Below are 12,892 nucleotides of genomic sequence, written 5' to 3' on the forward strand. Positions count from 1 at the left end.
GTGGCAAATTTAAACCCTTAATTTTTGAACATCTTGAAAGTGCCACGTAATTCGAGATATTTATCATCAAATTTCAACAGTAAATCTAGGCAATATCAAAACCGTGCGCCACGGGGGTGCAGAAAAGGTGGCCCCCACTATCACATCACACCGAAACGGCCCGTGACAACATGCCCGAGGAAGTTTTAAACGAAACATCTCAGCCAGTCGCAGCAGCTACTTACACGGCACGCTCTGCCTGGTTAGCATGAGCAGCTGTGTCAGGATTTGCCACAGCATGGCATAATTCAAACTTCACCCCACACTCCTTGCCTTCTGATGCGCAGCGGGACACATTCAGTCTCGATATTACATTGATTGAGCTTTGGAATTTGATGACAAATATCTCTCGAATTAAATGCGATTTTCAAGATTTTTAAGAGATGGCTGTGCATGAAAATGCCACTGCCTCCAAATTTGCCATTTAGACAACGGACCCCAAGGCACCAATAAAGGAACTTCATGAATGATTTCTTGTTAATTGGTCTTCTGAAGCTAACATTACTAGTGGCAACATCTGTCTGCCTCACATAGGAACTCGTCTTCAAGAACGTAATGAACTCGTCTTCAAGAAGGTAATGATCACCCCGTAGGCTGTGCTCATTACTTTTTTATAAAAAATCTGTATGGTCTAAAAAAAGAAAACACTCTGTACATATACTATTTAAATACAAAAAGAATGAGTCGGCAAATGAAGTGTGTGTTGCAAGCTTCGTGAACCTGATTTAGCGTGCGTGAGGTTAACAAACGATGAGTGGCACAAGAAGTGAAATCACGAATCCCTTTAGTTCGTAAGTCACAACCTTATGGGAAATACAGTTAAAATGTGAATTAAACTTAGAAGGAATTCAGATATTCTCGTGCATTTTTAATGTACTTTTAGCACAGCTCCCCTGATCCTTCTGTCATACATTAGACCATCAGACATCATTAGACTATTAGACTTCTATCATACATCAAGACTAGGTTGCCTTTAAAAAAAAAAAAAACCAAACGGCAACTAGTATTTAAAAATAATAGAGCCACTGAGTGTTTTTATAGATTTACAAAAATAGAACACAGCAGGAGAAATGATTGCCTTTGAACAGCTCCATCAGTTCATACAGTTATTAACACACATTAGCTTACATGTAATGAGCAATGTATATAACTGTACAAAATATCAACTAAAAGCAAAAAAGAAATAAGCAAATATACACACACGAGACTTTCCAAAAATGATACCATGACAATCGTACCTCCTCTCTGTCATCTTGGCTCATGTGGAAAGTGTCATCACTGTTTATGGAGATATTGTCATCAGAGTCTTCGGTGAAAAAGCTGCTGCTTCCACCTCCTCTGGTTGTGTCACCACTGGTGTCTTCAGACGTTGAGCCCGACCTTCGTGTCCGACCCAGCAGGTTGAGCAGCCTGCGCTTTTTCTTTTCCTCTGTTTTCTGCTTCTTCTCCTCTGGAAAGCCTAGGAAAAATGAAGAAAGATCAAGTCTTAGCTAGTGCGAAGGTAACAAAATATTAAGCACAGCGAGACACACAGTTGCACATGAACAGTCTGCATGTCACGTTGACTCGAACCCAGTCTCAAACCAAGGAAAAGAGAGCGGGGCACTATCATAAGAATATATGGAGAATAGGGAAGGGGGGGGGGAGGGTTTCACTTGCATGTCTTAAAGAGGGGGTGGGAAAGGGTGCCCCCTCTTCATCTGCCAGTGGTCAAAGGTCTTGTAGCGCCACCATAACTATGGTGATGACAAGGTAGAAGTTTGCCTTGCTTGTGAGGAGAACATGCGCAGCGCCTGACTGATCGCTATCACATAATTTCCTTCAGCCTACAATCATCCTGCCCGCATCCATGGCTAGGCTGGCTCCAGCAACGTACAGAGGTGCTCATCACTACTCAGCCACCAAAGTCTCATCGCTTTAAGTGCCATGAAAACCTACCTATGGAAGATCAACACCCTGTGATCAACACTATGCTTGCATCCAAAGAGAGTTATTGAGCCTCTACGAAAGCAACCCAGTTACTTGCTCACATTATGACTAGGGATGGTGTACAGCATTACCAGCGAGACCCATAAACAAAGCAACAGTCTACACAGCGGAAACACAAGCAAAGTGCCAGAATAAACTTGCTCCAATCAAGTGCCCCCTTTGGTGTCCTTTAACAGTCAGGAGACTTCCAAGACTATGGTTGGAGATCAACAAGGGAAACTTTACCATAAACAGAATTAATTTTTCGTAAAACTTGACAATGCACCCGCAAAATCTTAGAAGACTGAGTTAGTAAACTTTAAGCAAAACTTGGGAGAGTTGGCACATTTGCATTAAATGGCCCCTCACCAGGTCTGGCTATTTTGAACTTACAAGCACAGTGCATACGATGCGTGCTAATGATCATGCCTGCGAAGTATTACACTGCTATGCGCCATGCAAAAAGCTGAAATTCCAAACCGAATGTTGCGCGCCCCCTTCCTTGAGGGTGCTGCACCACCAGTCAGAGAGCCATCATCAATCGTACACATGCACTTACATAAATGGCAGCACATTATTCAGTGACATGTGACTTCAAGAGTTATTAAAGGCAGCATCAGTTAGTTCTTTGATCTATTGCTGCGATAGACAATTTAAAGTTTAGAGAAATAATAAAACCTGCAAACCAAATGTCTGTGAGTCTGTTTTACTCCATCCCATAGCAAGGGGGACGTACTTTCGTTTCGTCTGCTCGTTCCCATGTTGTTCCCCCGTGCAGAAAACAAAACTATTTGCCATTTTCTACTGGGTTCAGAGCACACGATTGTGCTCTTTGATCTGCTTGCATCTGCCTCATTGCTCGTGTAGCCCTGACTTATACCAATAGTCGGGTGTTCTCCTGCAGAGCACGCAAAATCATGCACTGCACTAAACAAGACAAACTCAACAGCTCGCGTGAGAGACCATCACTGGAAGTGCGCCAGGCAGCAAAAACACAAGAAAAAAAAAGGGCAGGTCCTGTTACATATGCAACAAGCAATCCTCCAGCTCCGTTATGGGAAAACGCAGGGAAGGAATTTCCTTAACAGAGGCTAGACGGGGGGAAAGTGGAAAGAGTGTCTATGCTCGCAGTGAAGCTCGCCTCCTGAAATCATGGGCTCGTGGCAATATTTCTATCTCTGCTATTAGTGGGCCAATTTGAAAAATTATTGTGGTAGAACACTCCTAGAGGGCCGTAACAACTTCCAACGTATAACCAAAATTGGCTACGTGGCCTGGTGAAAGGACCCTTTAAGGCTAAACCCCATGAGCGCGATTTTGTGCGTGACAGCGACGAGCGATGGCTTCGAGCGGTCGCGTGAACAGAACGCTCGGTCTTGTCGCGCGATCGCTTGGTTCTGCAAATCTAGAATTCGTTGCTCGTCGCCCGGAAGTGCTATGAGCGACTAGCCAATAGCGCGAAGCCGGAACTGGATGTACATAACTCAAGTACTTCCGATTGTCGCAAGGAACGAGCAAATGATTGAATTTTTATACGTGCAAGGATAAGAACCTACTGCAAGACTTTCAGAAATATTTTATGCTGCTTTTTACAGTAAAACACATCAACTTAAGGTAATAAAGCACGCATCATGCTAGTTTCGGCACCTATATTGCTGCCCTCATACTGGCAACACTGGGGAGACATCGCTCGCATGAGGTGCAACTTGTAGGCAACGAGCGAACGCGACAGCCATCTTAATCGCGTCGCTTGTCACTTTCGCGTGCAAGATCGCTTGCATGGGGTTTATACTTTAAGCACTGTGTGTGGCCATTGTAAAAAAAAAAAAAAAAGACAAGGATTTGTGACCAGGGGCGTTCTTTCGCATGACAATGTTTCAACTCACAAATTTTGTGTTACCCAGGTGAAGAGAGTGCCTTTCGAAGAGCTCGACCACCCACCCTATGGTCCTGACTTGGCCCCAGTGACTTAATACTGTTTCCTGAATATGATGAAACACTTCAAGGGAACTAATTTTGTTGACTTGGAATGTAGTGCAAGCTGCATCAGAGCACAGCAATCACTCTTTTTTTCAAGGTACCAGAAGCCTTTCAATCAAATGGAAGAAGTGCATTAGTGGGATCCGGGCTTACGTTGATTTTTTTTTTTAAGTCCCAGGGAGGCTTCTTTGTACGCAAGTTGCAAAACTTTGATTGCCCCTCGTATTCTTGCCAAAAGCTTATGATGGCACGATCAAAAGGGAGAGAAGGCAAGGATGGTCAACAGAGGACCAAGCATATCCTATGTAGAATGTGGAGAAGTGGAGAATTAAAGAATTGTTGAAGCAACACAAAATTCAGCAATGCAGCCATTGTGTGGCTTTTGACCACTGCACCAGGCTGGCAGGTGTTTGCATCAGCAGTTTGTGACACTATACAGTCGCCACTTCTGATTTTCGTAATGCACAGCCTTCTAAAACACCTTGTACAATACATTGCACATTGCCTTCTATCACTTTTATAACTTGTGTATTATTATGCAAGATATTCATCTGCAATATGAAGTCAGATGCATGGTAAACTGTCTGGAAGTGGTTTAGTCATATTATTTCTGTCAGCTATTGATATAATTGACGCTATACAGATTTATACCATCGTGCTGTTACAAACGACCAAAAATCAGCAATAAGGTGCGTTCAGATTCCTGCATGATGACATAAAAATCTAGGATGCAGCATCAACATGCCAACCTATCACATGATGTTACATCTCCGTGTTTTTATGCCAACAAAGGTGATTTTTGTGACAAGGAATATAAGAATATGGCTACTTTCTTCCATGTACAAGGGAGATGCTATATTCAGCATCTTACTTGATTATTTATAAAAATGGAGGAGGGGTCTTCACATTCTAACATACCAGTCGATAATACGAACCAATTTGAAATGCACTTATGTCCCCAAGATGTCTTCAAGTCTGGGGAGAATAAACCAGTCCTGTTCAAGACACCCTGTGCTACTATGCATGGCTTTTGGTTTGCTTTGAAATGGTTGCTTTAAGAAAGATGCTATATTTAATAATTATTTGTTAAGGATTCAAGGAATTCTAGCACCTATACTAGAGTTATGAAGTTGGCAGCTATCTAATAAAGCAAAAAATGAGAAAAAAAGAAACGCTAAATGTAAAATGTTGTAAAAGTGCTAAGTGTAAAATGTAGAGAACAGATTTTTTAGACAACTTTTTCCTGGCAAAGCACATTAATCAACATGATTGCCTCAGTATGTATTTCCAATGGCTCTTTCCACCATCACATGCCTGCCACTGCAAGCACTACGTCTCCGATGCACATATTCACATGTGGTTTATAGGTATGGTGGCGAAAAAATTTACATGGTGCTAGTGCAACATAGCCGCATACGTGCTTAGAAAGAAATTAACATTTCAGTTATTTTAAAGATTAATGAGCAAGTCACACTTAGTGTGCCCAAGCAAAATTTTTAAATGCACCGATTTTTATATTGTATTATGTTATGGCAGAACCTCACTCAACGCTCATGTAGTGAAACAAGCCAAGATGAAACTTAAAAAAAAAAAACTTGTATATATGGGTACATAATGGGTGTGGTAGTAGTCTTGGTAATTGATCACTATCGGAGATAGTTTCACTTTTGCGAGATTTCACATGGCTAGCACAGGACATATCGCCACTTAGGAGTGACAGCGGTATAGGCACTGTGCCCCAAGACAGCACAGTCTGTAACATGCCAGAAACACTGTTACCCGTAGATGCCCATGCATCCAGCACTAGTCCCGTGAAACCTCGCATAGGTGAAAGTATCCGTCACAGTGATGAAGGGCAATGTCTATACATAGCATGCATGTACGTCATTCAATGATACTCCACGACTTCTGGTTTACAGCAGCGCCATCTTGGGGAACCTATAGGCCTATGCGAGCGCCTGTTAGGTGGAGCGCCTATTGTCTGCTTCCACCCCAAGATGGCGGAAGCAGACAATAGCAGCGGATGTGACGTCACGCGCATACTATATATAAAGAAAATTTTTTTGTCTCTCAACAGCAGTGAAGGTGTACACGTCCACACTTCAAGGCCAATTTTTCTGGAATGACATCTCCATAATTTCATTTCTGGCTGCATTCTTGCTTTTAAAGAGATGAGCACGTCACCAAATTGCAGAGAGTGCTGGTGCTTCTTACAAGGATGTGATAGATTTCCATGTGTGCAATTCATGATCAAGGTTCAATGCTTGTGCATTGATGCCCTGCCTCAACTGCGCACAATCCACACTTCGGTAATCAATTCAACTATAATAGAAATGCAATGTAAAAAGTAAAAAAAGCATATGCACAACATGCATATGGAAGCATATGCACATCATGTCAGAAAAATTAGTCCTGGAAAGTGCTCAGTTGCACTTTTCTTCTCCTAATGAATTGGAGTTTGCTGTGAGACATGTTTTAGTCTGGTCTGGTTTTGTTAGTTGGCTTGTTCAATGTTGATGACGCTTCAGTGCACTTTTTTCAGACCGTTGTTTTTCATACTTAAAAAAAAACAAAAAACTTGATCCTAGGCCCATCTGATGTGCCACACCATATTTATGCTGTAGGACAAATGATCAAATTAAAGCAAAAGAAAAAAAAACTATTTGCATGGCGAGTACATCATCCTGTGTTTATTGAATAATGTCAACCCCCTACTGGTGGCCATTACAGGGTCACTATATGGTCAGATGTGCCAACTTGTCCTGCAAGCTTTCCCCATGCCTGCTTCTGCAACCACACTTACCATCGCTGTCGTCTTCAGTTTCCGTTGTGGGTCTCTTCTCAGCCGTGCCAGGTGCCTCCTGATGCTCAGATGCTCCAGCCTCGGCACAGTCCTGGTTTCCAGAGTCCGGGCTCTCCTGCCCTCCATTTGCTGCGTGGGCACATGCCTCTGGCCGGTCATCAGCAGGTTCACTACCAATGCCACTGTCGTCTTTCCTCATCAATCTCCCATCCAAATCCCCCGGACTCTTGCCATCTTTAGCTAGCTCCTCGGTATCAGCCTCTTTGCCGAGGGCGGCCTCATCACAGTGACCACTCGCACCACTGTCAGCACTCATCTTCACAGCAAGATCTTCTTTGCAGCTCCAATACGTTTCATCTAGAAATTAGAATAACACATATGGCATCAATACTTAAACACATGAAAAAGAGCGAGTGTACATTTGCAAATCACGTCAGTTCAAAGAAAGATGGGATCGGTGCAACTGTTTACAGTTAAACTCAAAGTGGGTCAGAAAAGTTGAAAAGAGGGGGAATACACAGCCGAAACGACGAGTCCTCGTACATCTCTCATAATGGTGACTGCTTGTACAGCGGCAACTGAATATGAACATATACACCAGCAGCCCAAATACACCAAATTTTTGAAGTGAAAATTCGAGGCCCTCGTTAAAAAGTACGATCAATGCAATAATTAACGTGCACATATTCTGCGCGACACTCCTGAGATCTTCGCTGCCAACACATTTAAAGCAAACTTCGTAAAGTGCCGTGATAACAACGACCTAACTGTCTTGAAGATACAAGCGTCTTAATTTATTGCTTCGTTAACTGACATATTGGGGGGAAAAGGAGGAGGCGGCACACGACCGATTAAATGCAGGTTTTTTTTACGACCACGCTTTTTTTTTTTTGCGCAGTATAGCACCTAAATGAAGCAACTGCATTTTTACATAACCCCTACTATCCCCCATGCACGTCCTTGCGAAAATCGCACTTATCTGTAGCGTTCTGACGAGCCACGGCTAACCTACTGCCGTGATGTGCGTTTATCCGTACCCGAACAAAATTACATAACGCTTAGTTTAGGGCCTCAACACAATACACCTTCTGCGCAGAACAGGAACTCAGAGATCGCTGCAAACACAGAGAACTAAGATTAGCAACGCTTTTGTGTGTGCTACTTGGCACACGCGCATAATTCATCGGTTGAAAACAAGAGGCACACGCGCGACTGCCATTTTTCGCAAGGTTAAGCCTAGAGATACGAGAAGCCAAGCGCTATTTCGACTCCTACGCCCTATGTCTGCTGGTACGGACGAACTTAATCGTTGAACAATGTATTGTTTTTGTAACATTTCCGTTGCTGCACCTACGCAAATAATATGCTAGCTGTAAAGCACGCCGCTACGAACCTTTACGATACCTTTCCACCTCGCGTTGCGCTTCGCGCAGTGTTTAGAACCGACACAGCTGACGCTTGTTGTTGTTCTGACGTAGACGCTATACATACCGCTCTATGTACCGCTCCATATGCGCAGTCACAAGCAAACCTCTCCAAGAACATATCAAGGAGATCTTTTTCGGTGTATTATAAATCACGTATGCGCATACGTTACGTGAACGCCGAGCGAAAGCACCAGCAACTCAAATATACGTCTTTGATAACGAACGCCAGAGGGCACGCGCTGTTTCCGCTTTATTTTGCTTATTTTTTGCTTGTAAGTTTAGGATTCCCTAGTGTTTTTCTTAGTTTTGTTCTGATTTGTTATCCGCTTGCGTCCTTGCGTTACCGGTGGCCGGAGAGCTCAGTTGCCTTTGTTTTTCTGGTGCAGATGGATGTTGAGGCTCGAAGAGGCGGAGATTTCGTGATGCCGCAGATTTTGTGGTGCCGCAGCCAAATCTACTGAGGTCTCGGAATGCGTGAAAATGTGAACAACGCTAAACTGTGCCTGCTTATAGTGTAATGCATTGATTCAGCTGTCAGAATTTCCCGCATAGTTCAAGGATAAGTTTTAGTTTTTTCGCTTGTGTGCGTCAGCGGCGGCTGGGTAGTCTGAAACTCTCGTCTGCATCACCAGATCCGGCCGCTTTCTTTGCCACAGAGTATTCAGCAGAAAAAAAAGTTTGCTCAGCTGTCTTTCGTTCGGCCCGATAAGACGCATCGTTCTCGCATTTCGCAATATGACGCGCGCATGATCAGCAGTAGGTCGAAAGCTCGTTTGCGTTGACGACAATGGATGAAGGAAAGTGCTCGGAGCTGTTGTCGCTCATCGAAGACAATGTGCATTATTTCGAGAGCGCACTGCAAACGGACATGGGACGACGTTTCTCCAACCAGTTCGGCGATCTTCACGACGCGGTCATGCAACTTCGTGACGACTGCGCGTTGATCGCTCGAAAGGCCCACCTCTACGATTTCGATGCCGATACACCCGGGAATGGATACAGGACGTGCCTGATCATAGTGAACAGGTTTCTTCCCATCTGCATTAAGCTCTGCCGACATGTCATAGCTGGCAGGGACTCGATGTTCTTCAGGGCAGAGTTTTATCAGAAAGAGCTGGAGGCCCATCTGAGCGTGGTCGCGGGAATGCAAGTGAGCGCCCAGTTTTTACGCCGAATGCTCGACGTTGGAACAGTGGGCGACTTGTTTGTTGGTGAGAAGCTGAGCATTAAGGAACTGCTGGAAGAGTACGGGTCGCTTCCTCAAGTCGGCTTCTATGGAAGACTGGCTGGATTTTATGTAAGTTAAGTTTCCACTGCTCATAAGGTCTATTCTCTCGATTATTGTTGCTCGATACGGCAATTAGGACGTTTCGCACCGAAGAGTTTCTGTCATAAGAAAATGAGCAACCTGTACGTATGACACTGTGAATCTCCCAAAAATGCAGCGATTTAAAACTTGGTCGGTTTTGCAGATGCAGATGTATGTACCTACATGTGTGCAAATTTTTAGAGCACATTGCTGGATAGTCCTTGCACGATTCTATTTCTCACTCTTTTTCCTCACACTTTATATATCGCATAATTGACACATTTATGTATCACTATTACTATGCAGGAAACATCAATGACTTCACAGGAAAGCACTGCAGGCAATATTTCCAGTTGCACTCAAAGCTTGTTGGGAAAGAGAGGCAGAAATAAAAATAATGTTTCTTACGTAATGGTACTTATGAAACCAGCAATATTTGTCATGTCAAAAAGGAGATTGATGCGCTCATGTGGCATGAAATCTATCATTATGAATGCAAGTTTCATCGTGCAAATTTGCTAAATTACAAATATTGATTCCTTTCAGTTCTGTGAGTCAATGCGCCGCATCATTACTGGACTCAACATAGTCATGGCTTCATTCAGTGATCAGTACCGCCAGTCTGGAGGGGCACTTGCCCACGCTGCAGCCTCACTCATCAACTGTGGCAAGTACACCTTGAACCCAGAGGCAAGAGCCAACCACATCGTGGACGTTACCCAGAATGCATCTCTGGACTTCCTCAAGGCTTTCTGGAGCCTCAATGAAGGAGAACTTCTCAAGGCATGCCACCTTCTCTACTTTTTTATGACCACTTCTACCACATATTGCATGGATGTAGTTCTGTCATCAGATGTCAGTTATCTTGTTTCTTGAGTGGACAGGGTGTAAAAATCTGAAAGCTGGCGGTCTTGCAAAGCACTCTTACAACCATAAAATCTGATCCACAGACCAACTATTCTTTTTAATTTAAAAAATGAAATGTGGATGTAAGATTCCATGTTCCTGCCTATTGTGAGGGCTGTGTGGAGCAGAGTAGTTTGAATTTGTCTTTGCATCAGGTAAGTCACCTCATTCCGAAGCACAGCTGTGTAGTACCGAGACAAAAGCCTGTTTCTAAGTAAAGAAATTTAGAAAGTAATTGTACTTGCACTGTTGGCCAGCATCCTCATAATCACACGTTTTGTTTGGCCCAAAGCTCTATGTACTTGTGGTAGTAACAGTCTGTGGACGAGATTCTAGTTAAAGCAAAGGCTACCAAGGCAGCTTGTTTACAGAATTTTGCAAACTGTCCGTTACTGGTAGAGGTGTAAAGTTTGTGGAAATACAGTCGAACCCAAATATATCGAACCCACATGTACAAATTATTGTGCATATTGAACAGCTGTAAAAATCTCCTTGAAAATTTTTGTATAGAATGTCTTTTATATATTGAATTACCTATGTGTAGAACTTTTTTGTGATCCCTTCTGGTTCAATATATCCGGGTTTGACTGCATTGAAGGCATTAAAAAAGAAAAGAAGCATAGTTTTCTTTCTTTACCTAACCCCCATAGTTTTACATGTTTCTTGCTGCTGGCTTGATCGGTATTTCACTGGGTATATGTACGCGTCAATGTGCACCGAATGCAACCTCCAGAAAACAGGCTTAATTAGCCCTGTATTCTGACTGGAAAAATAGTGCTAGTTAGTGCACTTCTGCTCTGCTTAGTCAAACATAAACCTGTGTAACATAAAATCTCTGTATATAGTAATGTGAGCAGATGGGTACCTCCGAAGCACGTAGACCTTAATGGAATAGCATGCGATGTTTAATGACCTCTTTGATTTACCTGGTTTTCTCTTAATTTAGTCATTCTGTATGTGCCACAGAGTGTGTGCCCATTCTTGCCAAGTACAGAATGCTTAAATATATTTAGATGGGCGCCATACTTTTCTGTGCATACCCCTGTCCAACACCATTCCTCCTTCTAAACTTCTAATAGTATCATACATCGCCTTTGTCCTTGAGACATACATCCCTGCATAGATGCCTCACACTGTGCATCCACCTGATTTGGTTTTGCCTTTGGCATAGCTTGTGAGCAGTGTAGGGCATAAATATAAAAGTTGCATTAGATTATGTATTACACAGGATTAGAATAAACACATTTGTATGCATTTCCATTAATTGTATAGCATATACAAGGGCGAATCAGAGAGTTTCTTGCCCGTATTATTTATTAGCCAAAATAAGGTACATACAGGCAATTACGAATATATGTACTATTCTACGTTCCTTATGCTATTTTTCCACGTAGTCCTCATACCGGTTCATACATTTGTCCCCTCACAGCACTAACTTTGTAATGCCCCTGTGGTCAGTCAGCGACGCACGCGGCATCCCCGAATGCTCATTGTCGTGCAAGTCTTCATGGCCATTTGCGAACTCACAAAGCCACCAACTCATACTTCTCAAAGCAAGGCACCGTTCCTCATACGTGGGCTGCATTTCCCTGGGGATCTTGATGGGCGTTCGTCCCTCACTCCATAGAAAAGGAATCACACTTCATCGCTCGTACACCATGGACATGTGAAGCACAACCACCATCTTCAACAACTGACAGCAGGGCCATACCATGGAGCTACCGACAGATAAGGCCGAGATGGTTCAAGGAAGGTCTACCGCTGCAAATGGATATGTTGACTTTGCGTGTACAGCCGTAATTTGGCTAAAAATATAGGGTCGAGGACATTCTGATTCACCCTCATATTTAACAGCTTCACTGAAGGTTTGCTTCATTTGGATTCCAACATGTGCGTAGGGTACCATGTGGATATATATTTATTTTTCAGAAAATTTTCAGAACTATTTTAGCATAGTGAAATGGAAAGAACTGCAGGCAGTTGTTTATGCAGAAACATGTTTTCACCATTTGCGTAAGTATATCAACGTGCTATAACAGTTACCTCTCTTTTTATTCACTCAGAAATTCTTGGTAGCTCTCTGAATTTACATCTACCGACCATGCAAAATTGTCTTTCTTCTTAAGGAGGGGAGGCTGGCAGACTGCCTGCATGTTCGTTGAAGCTTAGTTTCTTTTAGCAGTTTTCTGGTGGCTTTAGTGCGTTTTTCCATGCGGTCAATTCTACGTTGTGTCTTCATCATTGTGAAAGTGAGGTCGTGTGTATGGGCATCTTTAGCGCACTGAATAGTAGCAGTGGACCAGCAATAAGCAGTTTCTGTTTTGCCACCCATTTGCGATTGCACATTTAAAGATGTCATCTGCCTTGCATGAAGTTAAGCAAACCAAATGACATGTTGGAAGCATACTGCTCAAAATTTACATACATCATATTTTCTTGGCACTACATAAGCAATTCAAA

At 43.0% G+C, this 12,892-nt stretch overlaps 2 protein-coding genes across 4 annotated transcripts in view; one reads left to right on the forward strand and one right to left on the reverse strand.

The window, feature by feature from the left end:
- The window catches only part of LOC135902056 (DDB1- and CUL4-associated factor 8), a 48,226-nt gene extending 39,803 nt beyond the window's left edge, over positions 1-8,423 (reverse strand). Inside the window, exons 1-3 of one of the 3 annotated variants that reach the window (XM_065431955.2) lie at positions 8,282-8,423; positions 6,791-7,147; positions 1,278-1,498 (exon numbers count right to left, since the gene is read on the reverse strand). In XM_065431955.2, the coding sequence (XP_065288027.1) occupies positions 1,278-1,498; positions 6,791-7,106 (537 nt within the window). In that variant the 5' untranslated portion in view covers positions 7,107-7,147; positions 8,282-8,423. Of the gene's footprint in view, positions 1-1,277; positions 1,499-6,790; positions 7,148-8,183 lie in introns of all 3 variants that reach the window. The other 2 variants (XM_065431954.1, XM_065431956.1) reach the window with 2 other exon arrangements.
- Positions 8,424-8,575: 152 nt separating this feature from the next.
- Hsl (hormone-sensitive lipase) overlaps positions 8,576-12,892 on the forward strand; it is a 31,907-nt gene continuing 27,590 nt past the window's right edge. The window contains exons 1-2 of the mRNA XM_065431953.1: positions 8,576-9,514; positions 10,073-10,309. Of these exons, the coding sequence (XP_065288025.1) occupies positions 9,005-9,514; positions 10,073-10,309 (747 nt within the window). The 5' untranslated portion in view covers positions 8,576-9,004. The remainder of the gene's footprint in view (positions 9,515-10,072; positions 10,310-12,892) is intronic.

The sequence above is a fragment of the Dermacentor albipictus genome, chromosome 4, assembly GCF_038994185.2.
Source record: "Dermacentor albipictus isolate Rhodes 1998 colony chromosome 4, USDA_Dalb.pri_finalv2, whole genome shotgun sequence".
In the NCBI taxonomy this organism is placed as follows: domain Eukaryota; kingdom Metazoa; phylum Arthropoda; class Arachnida; order Ixodida; family Ixodidae; genus Dermacentor; species Dermacentor albipictus.